The sequence below is a fragment of the Leiobunum rupestre genome, chromosome 2 (assembly GCF_980474605.1).
Source record: "Leiobunum rupestre chromosome 2, qqLeiRupe1.1.hap1, whole genome shotgun sequence".
Taxonomy (NCBI): domain Eukaryota; kingdom Metazoa; phylum Arthropoda; class Arachnida; order Opiliones; family Sclerosomatidae; genus Leiobunum; species Leiobunum rupestre.
Window position 1 is genome coordinate 3,085,689 of NC_143385.1, and position 23,133 is coordinate 3,108,821.

The following is a 23,133-nucleotide window of genomic DNA, read 5'->3' on the forward strand; positions in this document are numbered from 1 at the left end:
ATATATGAATGACTTTGAAACCAACGCAATAAGAAATTCCCATTTGAGATCACGTTTTGGTTAAGATACGTCGATGATATCCTATCGTAATGGCAACATGGTAGGCCAAATCTAGACAAATTTTTAGATTATTTAAACAACATTAGAACTCATATACAATTCACCGTTGAAATTGAGATGGAGGGTAAATTACCCTTCTTGGTCATTCTAATCCAAAAAACTGAAACAACGTCCGTTACAACCATGGTATATAGAAAACCGTTTTCAATAGTAGCCCAGCCCCATTTTAAGCCGGCACACCATAATGGCCAGAAAAAGTCCGCTTTTCTCACATACACGGAAAGAGCGCTTAATCTGTGTAGCTCGAAAATAAGTTACGAGGACGAAATGAACTTTATAAGAACAATAGCCATTGTAAGAGGTTTCACCCTACAGTTCATAAATAAAATTGTAAAATATGTACAAAATAAAACACAAACACTCAACAATACTAAATTAAAACCATTCGATAAAAAAGATAAAATTATAGTCCTACCATACACTGGCTTAACAGAAAAAATAGGACACACTTGTAGAAAAAGGAATGTTAAACCGGTCTTCCAACCAGTCAACAAAATGTTTTCCAAATTTCCCCCCCCCCCCGTAAGGATAAAATTACGAAGTTGGAGCAAAGTGGTATTTATCTACTGAATTGCTCTTGCAATATGAGCTATGCGGGACAAACCAAACGGTGTTTACAAGCCAGACTCAAAGAGCACGACGCTGACATACGACTAAAACGCCCCAAAGCTATAGTCGAACATGTAGGCAGGGGGCGTGGACATCAAATTGACAGAAACGAAGCTAAATTAATTACCAACGAAAACAACCCAATTAAACTAAATATTAGAGAGTCAATCGAAATCCCTATGTGAAATTGTTCATTTAATTTAAAAAACTATGGACCTAAAAAACATTGTTTCTCGTCCCCTACGTCACATTTTTCTCTCCTTTTTGTTCATTTTGTATCTACCTGACGACGGCTCCGGTAAGGGAGACGAAACATTTGTAGTAGCTATTAAATAAATATGTTTTTACTGTGCAATAGTGGTTAAATTTATTTTAAATTAAATTACAGTTGGTAAAAACCAAATACTAAACGATGTTCTTTGGTTCTATTTATTCTTTAATCATCGGCAATTGTACGTGGCTAGGGTAATTTGATCCGAACACAAAATGGGAAAATAGGCCCACTGTCCTGGTAGACTGCTGAGCTTGGGAGCTCTTATAAATGACATCGGCCCAAAAAATATGCTAATTTAAGATATTTTTAACTCCTACACATCTACTGAAATTTATTACAGGAAGCATATAAATTAAAATTTTGCTGATGAAACACTATATTTATCTAGCTTAAGGAAATAAAAAAGGACCCCCAAATCCTTCTAAGGGGCCCCAAAAATAAAAATAGAGAGCCTACCTTACCAAAAAATACTGGCGCCGCCACTGTGCATAAATGAATATTAGTTCTAGACCAACATACAATAAGATCTTCCCAAATCTATATTTTATCTCGTGGTACTATTATAAATAATTTTTTAAACTAAACAACGTTTCCTTTTTCAAATAAAAAATACTCTGATTCTTAAATTTATCCATAAAGAAATATTTTAACAATTTTCAACGTCTATAACACATACTAACATTACAACACAAAATAAATCGCCAAAAGGGGAATAATAAACAAACAAGTTGGCAAGCCAAAATATACCTCTCCTCGGAAGAATTGTCCCTAGCGGTATTAATTTTTCGAGATGACTTTTAAAGATATATCTCCGCAATTCCGAGTTATTTACTAAAAACGTAATCGCGGTTCAATCCCGCCCGGTATAAAATTTTAATTATAATTAAAATAATTGAGACGAGTATAATTTATTCAGAATATTATAAATTAAGTAGTTACAACAGCGAGTTAGACGTACTAAAACAATGCACAATTGAATTTAACCCTATTTACGGTACAAGTTTATCAGTTAAATATAATACGAAGCCAATTTTAATGAAAGAAATATCTACAGAGGGTATTTGTATTTTTCTCGCTTACGAAATACTTGCCGCATCTTTAACGCTCATTTTATTTCAAATTAAACAGCTTAATCGGTCGAGAAAACGTTTAAAATAAATTACGAAGTAATGACGACCCAGTTAAAAACCAGACAAACATAAGTGTAAGCGCACAACTCGATAAAAATATACGACTGAAAAAACGAAATAAAAAAAATAAAACGAAAGATATTTAAAATTAAAAAAACTGATCCTAATAAAACGTGAAAATACCCTCCACGTCACGCACATTCGAAATACGCAAAGTAACGTTATACTATATCTAGTTTAAAATATTAGAGTATCAAAAAATAAAAATAACGAATAGAAAAATACACAATAACAACCCAATCAATCAGACTTCAGAAACCAAACTCATAGAAAAATATTATAACGCAGTCAAGCAATCCGACTTCAGAATCAAAATAATTCAGAGAAAAATATTATAACGCAGTCAAGCAATAAATTAGTTCAAATACTTAGAAATCAAGCAATAGAAAATATAATATCAAGAAGCGCAACACCTTACCATTCACAAATACGATTTTTCACGTTATTATAATGAAACCGGTTAAGCTTTTGGGCATGACTTACGCTCTTAAAGGTTCCTCTAAGATTGGACAATTTTGCGGAAAAAAGGAAATAAACTTAAAAAATAGTAGATACAAATATATGACAGAAAAAACCAACAATACCAAAGATTAGACAAAAAAGAACGTAATCTCGATCAGTTAAAAAACACAACAAACAAGATTTGACCTTTAAAATTTCATACGTAAACCATGTAGACTTTAAAAACCATTAATATACTCTTCTACTAAGCTGAGTTTATAATTTTCTAAGAATCGTTACATGCAATGGTGGTTCTGTGGTAGAACGTTCTCCTGTCATATAGAAGGGCTCGGGTTCGAATCCTAGGTGGCGCATTCTTTTTAATCAACAGAGAAGACGTTACATTCGATGCAATAATTTAAATGGAACACGAAATTTCGTTGTATTATAAAAACTGAAATTTAATGCTCTGTTAATTTGTAATAAACGATTCCGCTTAAGCTGAGCTTATAATTTTCTTTGAACCGTAACACGTATCGGTGGTTCTGTGGTAGAACACTCGCCTGTCATGCAGGAGGGCTCGGGTTCGAATCCCGCCCGATGTGGTCGCAAATTGATACTAAGACGAATACCGTAAACAATTGCTGGAAACCCTGCCATTTGAACGTTGAGACGTTTATCGTAACCCTCAGCACTCGGTCCGTCCCAAAAGTCAGTATGAAGAAATTGGAAAGCAAACACCCATACATACAAAACGCATACACATCAAAAACATCACCCACAACCACCATAACTCAACATTCCCCCATAACACATTAACATTACACAAATAACATTTCCAATGAATTAAGTTGAAACCGTCACGACGGTGAGCGTTAACGAAAATAACAACCGCACCAAACCGCACCAACCGTTAACGCTAACCGTCCGACGGTGGTTTTGCCAACCTTTAAAGTTCTGCAAAAACGGTTTTTCGACTTTGCCCCGGTAACGCGTTCGGAGAATATAGACACACAGACACACAGACACGATGATTGTAAAACCCCTCCTAAGGGACATAGTCCCCTCGTAGAGGTAAAAAGTGCCGAAAAGGACATGAGTACAGACATAGGCCTATCAACCCTAAGTTTGAATCGAAAGGCAGTGTTGGTTAAAGCTAACGACTGTCGAAAGTACAGCGCTAAATCCGCCCGGTGGCGGAAAAGAGAAACGTAACGCGTCTCGCAATGCATGATGCCTGCTGCTTTAGTACGAGAGAGGTGCGTAGAGAGAGAAAGGGGGAAGGAAGAAGCTTCAATTTATCTCTACCAGGTGCCGATACTATCGCCTGATATCTTCTTTTTCGCCCGTCCAGTGGTGGTACAAAGGGCGCTATGCGCGTTTCAAACTTAGGGTTGATAGGCTTATGGTACAGATTAAAACGTTGAATAAACAAATTAAATAATTATAAAATTAAAATACAGAACTATTACATAAAAAATATGTTGAATTATAACATATTTGGGATGAAGTTTACGATATTCTAGCTTCTCATGGGAAATTTAATTTCCCGGATTTATGAAAAAGAAAGGTGAAGATGCATATTTTATTATTTATACTTTTCAATGTTACCTGAGACAGCTTAAGCTTTCGGCATTTAACAATAATAAAAATCCGAGTAACTTCGTTATCTGGTCCTCTTCCGGTTTTTAAATTGCAATTATAAAATAAAAGCACCCACAGATCAAAAATTACCCCACAACTTACGGACTTGGCACTCAAGCTCATGTGATACAATAATGTGAATCTACCTAGAAACGTTAGCCTTTTTCAGTCCATCGTTATAAATCTTAGTTGTAAAATCTTTTAAAACATTGTTTCTATGATCTTTTTAATGTAGAAGCGGATGTTATCAGAAATGATGGTGGTTGGGGTACTTACGTCATGGTGTTACTTTTAATTCAATTTATGGGTATGAAAGTCCTTTTACGAAAATACTTTTTTTTACAAGCCCTAACTCTAATTAGCGGATTATAGTACCACGGACTACGAGTAAAGAATATCAATTTGAATAAGTTCGTATCAAACTCATGCCAAACATTTTATTAGATTCAGATCCAAGAGCAGCCTGTCGTAAATCCGAAGCTAAACCCAAGTAGTTTCGTCGTGAAAATGTATCCTTGTGTCAAGAGGCGTGCATTGGCCTTTATAATAACGTAGTCAACGCTGTCACAAATTCGAATACGATAGTGGAACTAACCAAGCCATGATTGGAAACAGATAAATCTGTATATAAACCAAAAAGTTTATCTTATCCCGATGGCTGTAATTTTTTAGGATTGCAGAGTTCAGATCTTCTTTAAAAATCAACTGAATTTTATTCGGCAGTTGAACATCCAGTTAATTTAAAAAATGCGTCTTTTTTCACACCGTTCTGGTCCAGATTCTTTGACGTCGTGGCTCGTGTGTATGTGTGCACTATGTTACGTCATTGTGACATGGGGATTTTTAGCCAGCAGTGCTTCGATCTTCGTGTTAATTCGTGATACATATTCCTTTTCGAGAGAAGAGGCCTCTTTGCCAGGAAATATCATGACAGCACTGTCTCATCTGTTGTGTATGTATATTTTATCATTTTTATATTATGCCACTGTCTCATCTGTGATGTATGTATAATTTATGCCACTGAGATTTTATTCCACTGTCTCATCTATGATGTATTAATTTAAACCACTTATATTTTATTCCACTGTCTCATCTATGATGTATGTTGATTTATGCCACTTATATTTTATTCCACTGTTTCATCTATGATGTATGTTGATTTATGCCACTTATATTTTATTCCACTGTCTCATCTGTGATGTATGCTGACTTATGCCACTTATATTTTATGATACTGTCTCATCTATGATGTATGTTGATTTATACCACTTATATTTTATTCCACTGTCTCACCTATGATGTATGTTGATTTATGCCACTTATATTTTATTCCACTGTCTCATCTATGATGTTTGTTGATTTATGCCACTTATATTTTATTCCACTGTCTCATCTATGATGTATGTTGATTTATGCCACTTATATTTTATTCCACTGTCTTATCTATGATGTATGTTGATTTATGCCACTTATATTTTATTCCACTGTCTCATTTATGATGTATGTTGATTTATGCCACTTATATTTTATTCCACTGTCTCATCTATGATGTATGTTGATTTATGCCACTTATATTTTATTCCACTGTCTCATCTACGATGTATGTTGATTTATGCCACTCTCTCATCTGTGATGTATGTGTAATTTATGTCACTGATATTATATGCCACTGTCTCATCTGTGATGTATGTATAACTTATTTCACTAATATTTTGATGCCGCTTTCTCATATGTGATGTATGTATTTTCACACCCCTGCCTTAGTTCAGTTAAGTACAAAAACACATTACCGTTTTATTCAAATAGATCCATAAATTATGTAAACGCGCGACGAAATACGCGTCATCAACGTTTAAGACTATGGAAACGAAAGTTCTGAATTTGCTTTTTGATTGATCGAAGTAATAGAATAAACTACTACGAATATAATTATCCGATCTGAGCAAAATCAAATTTTAATGTTCAATATGATCGTTCAGAGTCGCGAAAACTCGCTTTATTTTTAGGCGAGTATTTGAAAATATTTATTCGCTCTCACTACGGCGAGCGAGCTCTCTCTAAGCCACGAGTCATTCCGTTCGTTCGTTTTTACACACAATCCTTAGGGATTTGTGTGTATTACGATCACCTACTGTGTAGCCACCGCCGCCGCCGCCGCTGCCGCTGCCACTGCCACTGCCGCTGCCGTACACACGATTGCTCGCGGTACGTTAGTGGTACAAAGGCGATTGATATCTCAATCGGTAGGCGGGATTTTCGTAGTTTTGGGATCGGAGCCCAAGAAGTTGGGCAAATGCCCAATTTACTATTTTTGGTGGTTTCGCTTTGTGTGGTAAATATTTTATTTAAAATTAAGTCCGATAACGTTAAAACAAATATTATTGGTTAGGTTAGGATTCATTTGAACTACAACTTCGGTTATATCAGTAAATATTAAATTTAAGTATAGTTTTCGGGTTAATTTACGGGACCCCAATTTTCACGGTTTTATAATTTCACCTAAAAGTATACATTACGTTCCTTAATTTAAGTCCGATTTTCATGAGTTACATTTTTCAATAGCTGTGGTTTCCATATAACCTAGATTTGCAATTACGTTGCTTAATTTTAATTCTAATTGATGTTTTTTAGACAGCGTATACGAATCCCCGCAACTTCCGACTTTGTAAATCCGCGTGTCTATTGAGTTCTAAACGCCAGTTTCCCTCTCGCAATTTTCAAGGTCGTTCGCGCCGAGCTTTCAGCGTATGCCCAGAAGTAACAATCAGTGTGACACTCAACGTTTTACGCACGCTTTACGCCCTTTTTACGCACGCCGTACGACAGGAAGAAGGTAAGTACGATTTGATCAAAAACCACTAGTTTTGTTACTTATAGGCTCATTCCAGCTTAGGTTGCAGTCGCGTTGAAAAAAGTTAATTTTAAGTGAGTTAATTAGCCATTTCGCGTCATACCTGAATTCTTTACGCGCTGAAGCTATATTCGCATTCCATTGAAAGCCTGCCTGAAATAAGAATAACGTACGACCAGGCGAGTAATAAATAAGTGTGACCCTAAATATTTGTTATGCCCAGTAGTTAAGAATAATTGTGCCACTAAATAATGTTTATGACCAGCCGCCGTACACACGATTGCTCGCGGTACGTTAGTGGTACAAAGGCGACTGATATCTCAATCTGTAGGCACTATTATAGCCTCGACGGGATTTTCGTAATTTTTGATATTATTATCATTATTCTTTATTGTGTACATTAGAATTTTTACATGGTCATAAACAGACATACTTCATATTTACGTACACTTGCCCTTCTACAAAAGCAAAGCTTGTATGTAGGGGGCACAATTAATATATAATTAAAGTAATCAACTAAATCACCGTACAGGTTAAAAATAAAAGACAATTTAATTTTAATAACAGAATGTTAGGTTTTTATATTAAGTTAGAACATGTTACTGATGGTATCATAATTATCAGCGGTCCATTTTTTAATTTTGGTTTTATATTTTTTAAAGTCTACCTCATTTTGCAAATCGAGACTCAGTTGGTTAAATATTAATGGGCCATAGTACATCGCGTGCTTTTGACTTTTAGATTTATTAAAATTAGGTATTTTAAATGTAAAAGTATCTAAGGATCTTGTGTCATGCACGTGTTTATAAATTAAGTTTGGTATCGACTTATATTTATAGATATTTGTTAACACATTTACTGTATATATTTGTCTTACGTTTAATACTTGAAACTCAGAGTATAATTGTACAGTTGGGTACCGTATCGGTTTAAAAGTGCATGTTTTAATTATTCTATTTTGTAATCGATTTAGTGGATTTAAAACTGTATTTGTGGCGTTTCCCCATCCTAAAATACCATAGGACAGTAGCGACTGAACCAGCGCATAATATACCGTTTTCAACATCGTATTACTCAACAATTTAAACAGACAACATCTCAATGACCCTATTAAATAATTTATATGAATATTCCAGTTCAGTTTGTAGTCAACGTAAATTCCAAGATATTTCCAAGAATTAACTTTTTATATTTCTTTACAGTTACAACTACCTATTATATTTTTACAACAATCAAATTTACAATGTAAAAACACACCAGAACTAGAATTATCGCTTTCGGAAAAAGCTATGTATTTGGTTTTATCCACATTTAGGCTTAGAAGATTTTTTATCAACCATTGATTAACATTATAAATACCAATATTTGCCTTGAGTACTACATTATCCCAGGTCTTTCCAATAAAAACTAGTACTGTATCATCCACAAAGGAAAACAAAGCATCTGCCATCTCACTTTTACAAAAATCATTAATATATATTAAAAATAATATGGGACCAAGTATCGTCCCTTTGGGAACGCCACAAAGCAAAGGCTCTTTAGAACTAGTATGTTTTCCAATTTTAATACTCGAAAAACGGTTATTCATGTAAGAAACAAACCAGTTCACAACCATTCCACGGATTCCTATAAATTACATTTTTTTAAATAATAATTCGTGACTTATCGTGTCAAATGCTTTTGCAAGATCCAAGCATGGGCCAAATAATGATAAATCATATATCATTATTTGGCCCATGATCCAAGTAAACTGATATTACTTTTTCACTTTGGTCAAGCTTTTCAATTACGTATTTAGTAAAGTTATAAATGGCATCATTCGTGCTTTTTCCAGCTTGAAATCCATACTGATTCTTGGAGATAATATTATTATCAAAAACAAATTTGCATAAACGAATCTTCATACACTTTTCAAATATTTTTGAGAAATTACTGAGTAGTGAAATAGGCCTATAATTTTATAATAAAGTTTTATCGCCAGCTTTATATATTGGAATTATTACTGCTGTTTTTAGTACACTAGGAAATTCACCACATTCAAAGCTTAAATTTATTACGTGTGCTAAAGGAACACATATATATAACTATTATTTGTAAACATTTTGTCGAAAACTTATCAGATACGGCAGAATCTTTTAACTCAGAAATATGATTAAAAATTTCGAATTCTGTAACTGGGTTTAAAAACATAGATTTTATATTTGTATCTAAATTTCTTAATGTTACATTACTAATATTCCGAGTATTTGACTGCTTAATGTTTTCAGCCATTTTTAAACCCACTGTTGAGAAATACTCATTAAATTTAGTGGCAACGGTATCTGGTTCAACAGCGGCAGGGGCGGCTTGGTGTTTTGCGGGGCCGGGTTCGAAATATACTTGCGGGGCTCTCGACTTTCGGATTTCATAACCCCTATAGCTTTACCCTCCTTTTACACACCCCCGTTTTACCCCCCCCCCGTCGTTTTATTGATCAAATATTGCACTATTTTAAGTTTCTAACATTGGAAGACATTAATTTTATTTTTTATAGTTAATTTACAGTTGTAACAGTTACTTGTTACCTTTATCCTTTAAAATTGATCTAGATCTTTTGGAAGAAAAATCTTTTATTACGCCATCAAACTCTAATGATTTCGCAACTTTATTTTCGATTGAAAATAAGGCTTGTGATGACAGTCTCTCTTGGCTTATAGTTGATCTTAGATAGTTTTTAATTAATTTCAATTTTGAAAAAGATCTTTCTGCTGAGGCTACTGAAACTGGAGTGGTCAACAAGTATGCCTCTGTATAACATTTCCATTGAAAAAATTTCAATGAGACCTTGTTTCAAGCGGAACATACAATGAGCGGACCCAAAAGCGCAAAAATGCTTATAATCCTTGCGCTATTGAAAAGGTTACCATGGAAATGAAATCATGTGATCGCGAGGCACGAGCTAAACTTGACATGGGCAAAGCCAGAAACGCGCGAGGCATTCTCACTAATTTCCGATTCCCATCTGTAAAGTTGATGACGCATATTTCGTCACGGAGTTGTAAGTGACGTAATTTAGTCATATCCCGTGAGCAAGGTTTCATTAACGAAAATGCTTTTATGGCATACTTATGAGTGATTATGTTACATATGATATTAGGGTACAACCCTGTTATTTTTAGTTATATAATTTAAAGTATCAATAGCTGTCAAGACTGTTACAGGAATAACATCTTTAAACAACTGAATCTCTTCAAATAATTCTTCTCCGTCTACATCGTCAATTAACGTCGTTTCGAGATTTTTACAATAATTTTGTAGATCTTCCGAAATGTTTTTTATTGCACCCCCACCATATAAGAAGCCAAATACATCTTTGTGCTCTCTGTACAATTTAAATCTACTTTCCATGGCGGATAACGCGTTATCAACTAATTTTAAAAAATAATTCGTTTTAAATTGAACCTCACCATTGTAAACTGTTTCATCGGGACCTTCATAACTAAAAATGTTTCGTGTCCTAACTTCCCTAAAAATGGTTGAATTACAAATTCAACGATAATTTTGAAAAATAAATACAATTTCTGCTAAAATGTTTAGTCGCTACGTCCATTGTCACTTTTTGGTTTTGCTGACTATATTAACTTTGGTCAACATTTCGTACCAAATAATCAAACTAACGATGAAATCAAGACATAATGCTTAGGGCTTTTAAAAAGGCCGGAATTTGAAATCTAACAGCTCTAACCTGGCCACCACCCTCCTACGCATTGTAACTCGGCCACCTGGATAAATGGCTTTAAAAGTCGCTTGATGACTTAGGCCTAAGATAGTGACTTGGGTATTAGCCTAGCTGATTATTATTATTATTGATTGGTGACAAAGTTACGCTTTCGAACGATGATTTAATCGCGCACACAATGTTATCTTCTTCGACGCCCGATGACTGAACGAAGTTCTCTCTTAATTCTTCGTGAACCCTACAGTTTTCGTTGCTTATAAGTGTGACAGTACAATTCCTTTTTTCGAAAAATTTTGAAGGCGCATCCTTCTCTTTATCGGCAATTTCTTCATGCTTTCTTTTCTGCGCCACTCGTATACTTTCTTCCCATATATTGGATATTGTCATATTGGAAATGAACATTGGACACCTGCATTTTTGTTACCTTATCTATAACTGTATTTTCCAGGAATATCCCGTTAAATGCTTGAAAGTGTGAAATACCGAGAAACCAGCGGGGCCCCGCTGGCCCACTACGCTGCGGGGCCGGTTTATTACAAAAATAGTCACCCGCTTCGTTTAATGGTTTCTTAGAAATTTTAGATGTTTATTAAAATAACGAAATGATCCCACAATTTATTTGAATATGAAAAAAAATGGTTGTCAAAATCATTTATTTTCTAATATAAAAGGAAATTTGCGGGGCCCCTTAAATTCTAGCAAGTGCGGGGCCGGGTGCGACCGCACCCTTTGCACCCGCATCACGCCGGCCCTGAACAGCGGAGTCTATATGACACCGCCATCAGTTTTAAGTTTTATATTATCATTTACACTACTTCCCTGTTTTTTATTAATAATTTCATTAATTACTTACAGACTTTTCTCGAATTATTATTCGTTCAATTTTTAATCGATAGTACATATTTTTAGCTTGCCGTATAATAGTTGTTAATTTATTTCTATAATTCCGATATTCATTTTTTAGATCTAAGTTAAAAGGTTCGCTATTTAAACGCTTATGCAACCGATCTCGTTTTTTTATACAATTTATTAGGTTTTTCGAAATCCATGGTTTGATTGGTTTGTTTTTTCCAGATACATTTACATTTTCTTTTTTAGATTTTGACAAATGAATATAAAAATTTAAAGTATTAACAAATTCTATCATAGCCTTATCAACATTTGTACATTTTAAAACCGTATACCATTTTTCAAAATTTTATAACATTTGTAATTTAGCATAATTTACCTCGCTAATTTCGATCAGGTTATTGGTTAATTTCACAGGTTGTTCACTATTTACATTTAGATTTAGTAAAACTATATAATGGTCCGAAATATACGTTTCAAGAATGCTTGAAAACATATTTTCAGTCGAGTGTTGTTTACCTAGTTTTACAAAAATATGGTCAATACAAGAATATGTTTTATTAGTTACTCTTGTAGATTTATTAACATACGATGTAAAACCATAATTTGATAAAATATCAAGGTACTCGAAATTTTTTGGTGTATTAATTTTGTGAGCTATATCAATATTTACGTCACCGACAATGACGTAATTTTTACACATATCATTATACGACATTAGTTCAATTTCTAAATCAGAAACAAAAGATCTTACTTCCGAGTTAGGTGACCGATAGATGGCTAATATATTACAAATTGACAAATTAACCGCGTTCATTAATTTTACCTTCAAACAATTACTCTCACCCAATTTAACCTCCGAATGCTGAACTTCATAATCTTTTTTAACATAAACTACAAGGCCGTCCGAACGATTACTATAATTTAGGGTGGAAAATATGTTATATTTATCAAAATGGAATAATTTCAAGTCTATTTCAGTTAACCAACATTCGGAGAGAACAATTACGTCAAATGCTATTTTTAAGTCATCAAGTAAGACAAGGAGCTCATCAAAATGTTTATTAATACTACTTATATTAAGATGCATTATTTTAAATCCGTTAATATTAAATAAATCGTAACACTCTTTTAAGGTCTTGCAAAAATATTCCTTTTTATTTTGAGTATTGGAAAAAAATACACTGTCCTCAATAAAAAATTCATTAATCCCTTCCGCTAATCTTTTCAATATCCAACAAGTTTTTTTTATCTTCAACGCTTTTAACCCTCTTCTTTCCGAATAAAAACTTGGCCTGATGCCACCCAGACATATTTGTAACCTCTCTTACTCGCGAAACCCTTGGCTTCGTACAGAATTTTTTTCCCATAACCAGTTAACTGCTCATTTAAATAAACCTTATTCTTTGGTAGCGAATTTGCAATATTAGCCCACTTAAGTGTTTTTGGTCAATTTTCAATTTAAATGTACCCCACCAGACGCTTACGCACTATTGTAATATTTGAATTTCGTGCCAATTGATACAGGTGCCATCTAACTCGTTCGCGTTTCGCTACCTTATTTCCTACACCAGGTAACTCGAAAAACTTGTTCGTTACCTTATTTCCAAAACCAGGTAACTCGAAAAACGTGGTTTTTATACAAATTAATTTAAAAACCATAGAAATACAGCAAATGTAGGCATTCCCGTGTAGAATTTCGTAACATTATCATCATTCTGTATTTTTTCAACAGACCAACGTTTTTGCGATTGATATTATTCAACTCCTGTATTTCTTGCTGTATTTTCTTCAACAAGATGTGATGTATGTATTTGCGTTATTCGCTCTCACTACGGCGAGCGAGCTCTCTCTAAGCCACGAGGTATTCCGTTCGTTCGTATTTTACTCTATATCTAAGCGAAGAAGCGCCACGTTCACTAACAGCCGAGTTTATCGCGAACGAAGGGAGATCCGCTCAAAACGCGGCGAGCAAGTTTATCGCGAACGAAGGGAGATCCGCTCAAAACGCGGCGAGCAAGTTTATCGCGAACGAAGGGAGATCCGCTCAAATCGCGGCGAGCGAGTTTATCGCGAACGAAGGGAGATCCGCTTAAAACGCGGCGAGCAAGTTTATCGCGAACGAAGGGAGATCCGCTCAAAACGCGGTGGGTGTATCGCGAACGAAGGGAGATCCGCTTAAAACGGGGCGAGCTAGTTTTATCACGAACGAAGGGAGATCCGCTTAAAACGCGGCGAGCAAGTTTATCGCGAACGAAGGGAGATCCGCTCAAAACGTGGCGAGTGTATCGCGAACGAAGGGAGATCCACTTAAAACGCGGTGAGTGTATCGCGAACGAAGGGAGATCCGCTTAAAACGCGGCGAGCAAGTTTATAGCGAACGAAGGGAGATCCGCTTAAAACGCGGCGAGCGAGTTTATCGCGAACGAAGGGAGATCCGCTTAAATTTGAAACTCTAACTCGACTCGGTAGCCAAAAAGTGATACTCGCACATTAACTTACTTAAAAAACCAAAGAAATACAGTAAATGTAGGCATTCCCGTGTATAATTTCGTAACATTATCATCATTTTGTATTTTTTCAACAGACCAACTTTTTTGCGATTGATATTATTCAACTCCTGTATTTCTTGCTTCAGTTTAACATTTTCTTCCACAAGAGGATCAGTTTGTGTGCCAAAGCCTAACAAAAATAAAGTAGTTAGATTATTGATATTTAACGGAAACAACTAAAAAATTACTTCGAAAGGATTTTTAATATTTTAAACAAATACAGGTTCAGACTGGTTGTCTCCTAAATAGTCATGAACTAAAAGTGATGATTGAAGAGATAAATTTTCCCAATTTCTATCAAATAACTCTTTTTCAAATTTGCTCTATAAAATATTACATTAATAATTAGTTCGAGTCAATAATTTAGAGATATAAAAGCGTACCTTCTTTTTAATCCGATTTTCATATCTACTTTCTCGTGAGCGCTCTAAGACAATGCTGCTCAAGTTGTCGTCAGATGGGTTAATTTTTTCAAAAGAATCGTTCTCTACACTGTTTATAGATACAGCATTTTTATGGCTAACTTTATTTATAATAGGTTACATAAAAAGTGTTGGCACCCAGTCAACATCCAATGGTTCCCACCCTGGATACCCACTAACAAAATGCCTGCTGCAAACTTTACCATCCCGTGCAGCTTTCCACTCTATACGATTAATTAGTTTTTGCCACAATATACGCCGTTTTACAGGAATTCGATGAAATTTAATATTACTATCACCATAGGTAGAGTGACTTTTGCAACCCACTACGCAGCAAGATGGTATATCTCTAAGGCTTAGTTATGAAAACTTCTTCTGGGAACTTCTGTTAATTTCCTTTTACAGTTCAAAATAAGAGGATAACGATATATTTACATTTATTTAAGTAAAAACTATTTTGATATAACATAAATAAACACAATTAAACTTAAATGTCACGCAGCGTTATCCAACCGCATTAAATTCGCGCACAATAAGAAACCATCGTCTGATAACTTGGCCCCCAACAGCTATTTGCGCATGCGTGAGCGTTTATCCCCCATTACGACCCCTCGGTTGTAAAAAGGGCCATTCGCAATTGTGAGAGCGAATAACGCCCAAGTGATATACCTTTTGCCCAGATTGATGACCCCAATTTCGGGATTAGCTTAAACAAACGTTTGAGCTTGGTAGTATGTCCAGCTTTAAGCGAAAGGAAAATATATTTTTTTCTCATTTTCTCTCTTATTAAAGGGGAACGGCCAAGCTTTTCCAAATATCGCCTTATTTTCGTATCAAAAGATTAACAAGACGTTCAATATACTGACACGTACCTTTTTTTGTCTTGAAAAAATAGCTTTTGGCCCAAAAAGTTGAAAAGAACAATAACGCCAGGAGTTTGGGTTTGAATTTTCGCCGCCATCTTAGGGGCTGCCGCCAGCGCCTCTAACCCGGTATGAACGATTTGCCAACTATCTTTACTTTTAAAATCGTGTAATTTAGGCTTAGGTATCTTATGACTGGAACGCGCCGCGCATGTAAAATCTATTTTTTGCGTCTTCAGCAGCTTGCGCTTTTACGTTGTTTTTCCGTCTCGCCGACTTCTCACCAGGTGTCGCGGCGGACGCGCGCTTTTCAATTTCCCGAACTTTCTTTATTTTATTAAAAATTAACCACTCAATATTTTTTGATGCGGTTCTCGCCATAAATTTTAGTTTTTAATGGGCTATAGGGCTATCTAACTGCTTAAAGCTTGACCGTTACCTTTAAGCGGACCGAATTTATGATTTTCTCTCTCATTTAATAATTGTGATTTCCAGTTTTTGAACACTCACGTATATTATCTGTTGTTTTGGGAAACAAGGTTTTAGTTAATTTTTTTTCTATGGAGGTTGCACAGAAGCTGACTTATGACTCACGAATGAGTATTTTGCATATTTATGCAACATGTATACCAAACAAATATAATACCTAGACTAATTTAGTTGATTAGACAAATGGCGCTTTGAGATTAGTTTTAAATAGTCTGTCACAACTTTGACATAAAATTAATAGAATTTGATAGTTTGGCACCAAAATTGGCCAATTTTTCTTATGTTTAATATTATTTAAATTAATTAAAATAATGAAATTGTATGAAAAGGGAATATTAACTGTTATTGTTTTTCATTGACATTTATAGCCTTTTATGCTGGAGCTGTTCATTTTAAGCTTAAAACCAGAAAAACGTTACTTCTGGCGGCTTGTTTATCATTAATTGGAACTTTTATGCCTTACATTCAAATGGACAGTCCCAATAGGATACGCATTTGGTTGTGTATCAGTCTTGCCATCAGAGGTAAATAATTTTCATCAAATAGTATGCATGTTATAAACTATTAAGCAAATCAAGCTATTATTAGAAGAGTTACAGCTGGAATTTCAGAAACTTGCACCTAATCATGGGCCAATAAAAGATTTCATCCAGGACAGGACTCCTCTATGCTAGAGCGTACAAACGCTTTCACCTCTCTAAAAAAACGGCCTCCCTATATCTGAGGGGTGGAAATAAGGGGTGAACCGGAATCAGTGGCGGAGCTTGGGTTAGTAGCGCCCCCACGCCGCGTAAGATTTTGCGCCCCTTTCTATATATATATATATATATATATATATATATATATATATATATATATAGATATATAGATATATAGAAATATAGATATAGATATATAGATATATAGAAATATAGATATATAGAAATATAGATATAGATATATAGATATATAGAAATATAGATATAGATATATATGTAGATCTATATATATATATCTATATATATATATATATATAGATATATATAGATATATAGATATTAGGGATGCAACGGTGCCATGTTTTCAGACTATCTCGGTTCCGGTTCTTAAATTTGATAATTTTATTGATCCTTTCTGTAACGATTCAGAGCTATGCGGATGGAGTCTGTACCCCACCTGGTGGTAGAAAAAGTAACGTTCACAGATGTTTCCCTTACGATCTATATATTCTAGATAAATGACCGAAACCACCGTTGGAGTGGGAATTCGGCAGCCTTTCATTGCAAAGTAGGTGGTCTTCATGACGCGGATGGAGACGTCATGGATGTGGTGAACGTGAGTGAAATGATGGGTTACGTGATTTTAGTTGGAGTTTTTCTTATATCATTCAAAGAGGCTCCGTGAATCTGTTGGTGAGCCGCCTCGGAGTCTCACCAATGTAGAGCATAGAGCAGACTTTACAACTAAGAGCTTAGACGATATTGGAAGTTGTACAGCTGAACGACGATTTAATTTGAAAATCCCGCTTCGTATCACGCACCAAAAGGTCACCGGACACAACTGTGCAAGTGCTGCACCGTGAGCGATCACATTTCTTGGTACCCTCGTAGGTGGCGTGAGCATCTGGATCCGACAAGGAGCTAGAAACGAGGATAGAGCATATGTTTTATAGCAACGATAGCAAAATCTCGGAGGATCTTTAAAGACTCCAACTAAAAATTTCAGTAACTTTCACCATATCAATCCGCGTCAAGAAAACCACCAACTTTCCAATGTAAACTAGGCCACCGAACAGAAGAAAACAGATTGATCTACAATCTCGGCACTACGACAATCTCGGCACTAGGTTTCCGGCGGGTTTAAATGAAAATATAGTTTTAGCTAGTGCTGTCATTCTGACTTGGTGTTGTTCCCGCCTATATACGTTCGACATTGCTTGATTTCCGTCTCTTTCGAGCGGGTGGTTTTTTGGTCGTTGGGTACGGGTTGCTTTGCATGCATTTGATGTTTCTTTTCCCATTGGTTTTCTTCCCCTCTTTTTCTCCCTAATTCTTCTTCAAACGTATTGCGTTTATTACGTACACTTATTGGTTTTTCATTTCTAATAGGAGGAGGAATGTGCCTCGTTTTCCCCGTGTTGTTTCAAGCAATAAGTTCACTATTCGTCATTCACAAATCCAAAGCACTCAGCCTTTTCACCCTGGGAGCTGATATAAGTGGAATGATCTATCCTTACTTAGTGGCTTACAGCTACGAAAAATACGGATTCCGAGGCTGTTTTCTGATTTTGTCCTCCGTTACCGCCCAATCATTCGCTTTCTCTCTTTTGATTCACGAAAGAAGAATAATATCGCCGAAAGATTCCAGTCAAAGTCGAGAACTACGAGTCCTCGAGGATAGCAATGTAAAGCCAATGAAAGAATCATTTCTAACGATGAATTTAAGTCTTTTTAGGCAAATAAGGTTTTACTTAATTCTTCTTGTTTGTTGCAATATATACTTTAACAACTGGGCTGTCAGAACAGTTATAATAGACTATGGCCGAGACAATGATTTGGACACTTATTGGTGTAATAGTCTAGTCGGTGTCATCTCGCTAGGCGCCATTACCGCGAAAATTTTGGTGCCGATATTCCTGGACAGAAATCTTGTGGATAAGTACTTGTGTTTGGCATTCATTAGCGTCATAATCTCCTTGACGTGTTACGTTCTGACTTTGTTGTCGAAATTATCATTCGTGACGGCATCCTTCGTTTTAGGCCTGAGTATGGGAGCCGCGGTAGTAGTGAGCAATCCTATGCTAACGGCATATGGATCCAATTTAACTACAACCGTAACTGGCCTTGCACAATGTGCATCTGGAATCATGTTTCTTGGACTGTCAAGGCTAATTGGTACGATTTTTTTTAACATTTTTGATCGAATAATATCGTAAAGGCAGGGTTCCGAAGTGGTATTTATCACATAGTTAATAATATGGTACATAACGGTAAATAATATGGTACATAACGGTAAATAATATGGTACATAACGGTAAATAATATGGTACATAATGGTAAATAATATGGTACAAATTGGTAAATAATATGGTACAAATTGGTAAATAATATGGTACAAATTGGTAAATAATATGATACAAATTGGTAAATAATATGGTACATCACAATAATAATCAGCTAGGCTAATAACCAAAGCACCACCTTAGGCCTAAGTCATCAAGCGACTTTTAAAGCCATTAATTCAGGTGGCCAGGTTACGATGCGTAGGAGGGTGATGGTAAATAAAGTGGTATATAATGGTAAATAATGTCGTATAAAATGATAAATAACGTTATTGTATATAACGTTATGATATAAAGGAGTTTTTTTTATCGAAAAAGTGATTTTTTTCTGTACATTATACGTGCCGGGGGACACTTTCTACCTAAATTGCATCTAAATCGAAAAATATTTTCACGTTTTTTGATAATTTAAATTTTAACCGCTAGGTGCTATAAGAAAATTGTAAATGAGAAAATTGTAGAGCGTCACCGAAAACGTGAAAATAGCGTTGGCGCGAAAAAAATTGAGGTCTTTTTCACTGAAAAAATACGACTTGAAAAAGTGACAAGTTGGGCAAGCTAAAATAACTTTTTTTGAATTCCCTTGGTGGAGTAGTGCAACTTTATGAAAGTCAGAAATTTGTTAATCTGGTGTTTAATGCAATAAACACCGATGAAAAATCGAGGAGACAATGGCGAAGAAATTAAATTAATTAAATTATTAATGGCTATTTAAATTACGTAAGATCTGGCTACCTTGCTGGCCAATGTGCCGAACATTTTCACCCTATGCATCGTTTTGAAATACAGTATTTCACATTTCGGGGGTCATGAGGCGTGGCACTCTTTTTGAAACCACAATCTGGCTCATTTAGCTATTGACTTTTCCTATTAGTTTTTTAATCTAATAGGCCTGTGTTTGCATCTAGTCGTATTCGAAACCTATTTTCACCCTGATAGGCGAGAAGATAAATAGACCACAGGTTTAAAGGTCAGTAACAACCTTAAATTTATTTAGTATTTAAATAACTGTAATACTAACTGTGTAACATTGTTGTCGTAATCAATCTTAACAATCATGCTGATCGTACGGAACTAGTGGTCATTTACTACGCGGAAGGTAGAAGAAATCTACGACGAGTGAGTGAGATCTTTGAGCAACGACATCCAGATAGAAGACCATCCATAGCTACTGTAAGGCGAGCTGTAAATGACTTTCACCAGTATGGTAACGTACAACCTCGATTTCGTGGGCCTGGTCAGCGGGATTTGGACTTTGAAAACACCGTTTTAGAGTATTTTGCCGTATACCCACGTAGTAGTTGTACCGCGGTGAGTAAGGATTTGGCTAACAGTAAGCACTTGGGAAATTTTAAATAGGCATAAGTACCATCCTTACAGAGCAACGCTTCACCACGGTTAACGAGATGGAGACGCTCAACAACGGCTGGATTTTTGCAACTGGCTGCTAAATTCCGTGCACGACGACCCACAATTCCTTCGCAACATGCTATTCTCAGATGAATCCTCGTTTGCAAGAGACGGCCCTTACAATCACCAAAATAATCATGTTTGGAAAGACACAAATCCACACTGGGGATATGAACACCGTCACCAATTTCAATTTGGGCGCTTGAATGTTTGGATTGGTCTTGTTGGAAACCGGTTAATTGGTCCAGTATTCTTACCGCAAAATCTAAATGGCCAGAGTTATTTAGATTTCTTGAGAAATGAGCTAGAATAACAACTTGACGAACTGCCGTTGGCGCAACGAGCAATACTGTGGTTTTAGCAAAGACGGTGCACCGCCTCATTACCACAGAGCGATTACCTTAACAACTAATTTACACAACGATGGATAGGGAGAAACGGTCCCGTACACTGGCCAGCAAGGTCGCCCGATCTGACTCCGTTGGATTTCTTTCTTTGGGGCTTCGTCAAGGACAAGGTGTACGCCACTCCGGTTAAGACCCTTGAAGAGCTGCGTCAACGTATTGTAAGCGCTTGCCGGGAAGTAACCCCGGAAATGATTCAAGCCGCCTTCAACAATATGATTGTTCGTGCCCAAGCCTGCATCGCATTCGAAGGTTTTATTTTCGTAACGTACTTATAAATTTTGTTTGTAAGTAGATAAATAAAATGTCTCTTTGTTTTTTAAAAAAAATCGCATTTTTCATCCGACGAAATTAAATCGTGTAATACCTTCTTCGCCATTGTCTCCTCGATTTTTCAGCGGTGTTTATTGCATTAAACACCAGATTAACAAATTTCTGACTATCATAAAGTTACACTACTCTCCCAATGGAATACAAAAAACGTTATTTTAGCTTGCCCAACTTGTCACATTTTCAAGTCGTATTTTTTCAGTGAAACAGACTTCTATTTTTTTAGCGCCAACGCTGTTTGTACGTTTTTGGTGACTCTCTAAAATTTTATCATTGTCAATTTTCTTATAGCACCTAACGGTTAAAATTTAAATTTTCAAAAAACGTGAAAATATTTTTCGATTTAGATGCAATTTTGGTAGAAAGTGTCCCCCGGCACGTATAATGTACAGTACAAAATTCCAAATTTCTAGAAAACATACTTTTTGAAAAAAATTACTTTTTCAAGCAACTAAAAACACCCTGTATAGTGGTAAATAATGGGGTATACAATGGTAAATAACGTTATGGTATAAAAATGATAAATATTTTAGATAATGTTTTTCCATTAATTATTTATAGTATTTAAAACTTAAGATTTATGAAGATAAAGCCCTGTGCATCGCCTTTGCTAATCCCGTAAGGGTTAAATTGATCCCTCACTCACAACAGGGGGAGGCATAGGGGTAAAATAAAATCAAGACTTGCAGTGTGCTTCAAAACCATTTGTTTTGTGACCCCTATGCCTTCCCCTGTTGTGAGTGAGGGATCCCTTTAAGCAGACTTTAAGATTTAGAACTGACTTGTAGAGTCTTGAACTTCATTCCCTCCCTTTACTCCAGCGTTGCCAGACGTACGATAATTATCGTACACGTCAATAATTTTTGGGACGTACGATATTTTCAATGACATACTATATAGTACGCATTTTTCGATAATTCAGCTTGCGCGTACGATAATGTAATATAATTTTAAATTTGGCTGAAAAAATGAGAATCTTAAACGTAAGTTATTACAAAGGATTATTTAACAAGTTTAACGTCAGTATTTCACAGAAAATTCCAATCTACCGCCAGTTTTCAGGCGTACGATAATGTATTTTTGAAATCGATAATTTTATAGCTCTGTTACGATAGTTTTAGTTTCAGGAACTGGCAACGTTGCTCTACTCTTTACAACTTTTACTTCGCGAGTAACATTCTTTTCAATAGCGCTTCCATTAACCATGGACGAATTATAATTCGTCCATGCATTAACACACTTTTAGTAATTATATCACTGTTGATACGTAGTTATTGGGTTTTTTAGTTTGGTGTCAATTTAGTTTTGTCCTTTTTTTCAGGTGCCGTTCGAGACGAAGGTCAGAGCTATGCCCTCATGTTTTATCTAATTGCCGCGATGAACATTATTTCAGCATTTTTACTTTTCATTATATTTAAGCTAAAAATGTTTCCGAATAAATAAAAAATTAGTTAATTTGGACAATGTTTTCAACATGTAGTACCACTCCCAAAGTTTTATTTCAAATTAAATTTACACAGAAGTGTGTGTGTGTGTGTTTTTTTTAATTTATAAATTCCCCCCCCCCTCCAAAAGTTGGGCGCAGACATTTTGTACAAGTCTTGCTCATTAAGATTGTTTATAGGTTGGCAGTATAATTTACCTGCACCTAGCAACAGCATTAAATTTAATTAAATTTACCTGCACCTAGCAACAGCATTAAACTTAATTAAATTTACCTGCACCTAGCAAGAGCATTAAACTTAATTAAATTTACCTGCACCTAGCAACATCATTAAATTTAATTAACTTTACCTGCACCTAGCAACAGCATTAAACTTAATAAAATTTACCTGCACCTAGCTACAACATTAAATTTAATTAACTTTACCTGCACTTAGCAACAGCATTAAACTTAATTAAATTTACCTGCACCTAGCAAACTGCA

At 35.4% G+C, this 23,133-nt stretch overlaps 1 protein-coding gene across 1 annotated transcript; it reads left to right on the forward strand.

Moving 5' to 3' along the window:
- The first annotated feature begins 17,121 nt into the window (after nucleotides 1-17,121).
- On the forward strand, nucleotides 17,122-22,649 carry LOC149955527 (uncharacterized). Its single transcript, XM_090166672.1, has 3 exons — nucleotides 17,122-17,192; nucleotides 18,110-18,895; nucleotides 22,528-22,649. The coding sequence occupies exons 2-3, from the start codon at nucleotides 18,118-18,120 to the stop codon at nucleotides 22,647-22,649; spliced, it is 900 nt and encodes a 299-aa protein (XP_090022798.1). The 5' UTR covers nucleotides 17,122-17,192; nucleotides 18,110-18,117.
- Nucleotides 22,650-23,133: the final 484 nt, after the last annotated feature.

What these genes read in the sequence shown, in the direction of transcription:
- LOC149955527 (XM_090166672.1), top strand. Translation starts at nt 18,118, where the DNA reads ATGTGCCTCGTTTTCCCCGTGTTGTTTCAAGCAATAAGTTCACTATTC. An exon ending in TGGACTGTCAAGGCTAATTG is followed by an intron (nt 18,896 to 22,527) that starts GTACGATTTTTT and finishes CCTTTTTTTCAG; the next exon opens with GTGCCGTTCGAGACGAAGGT.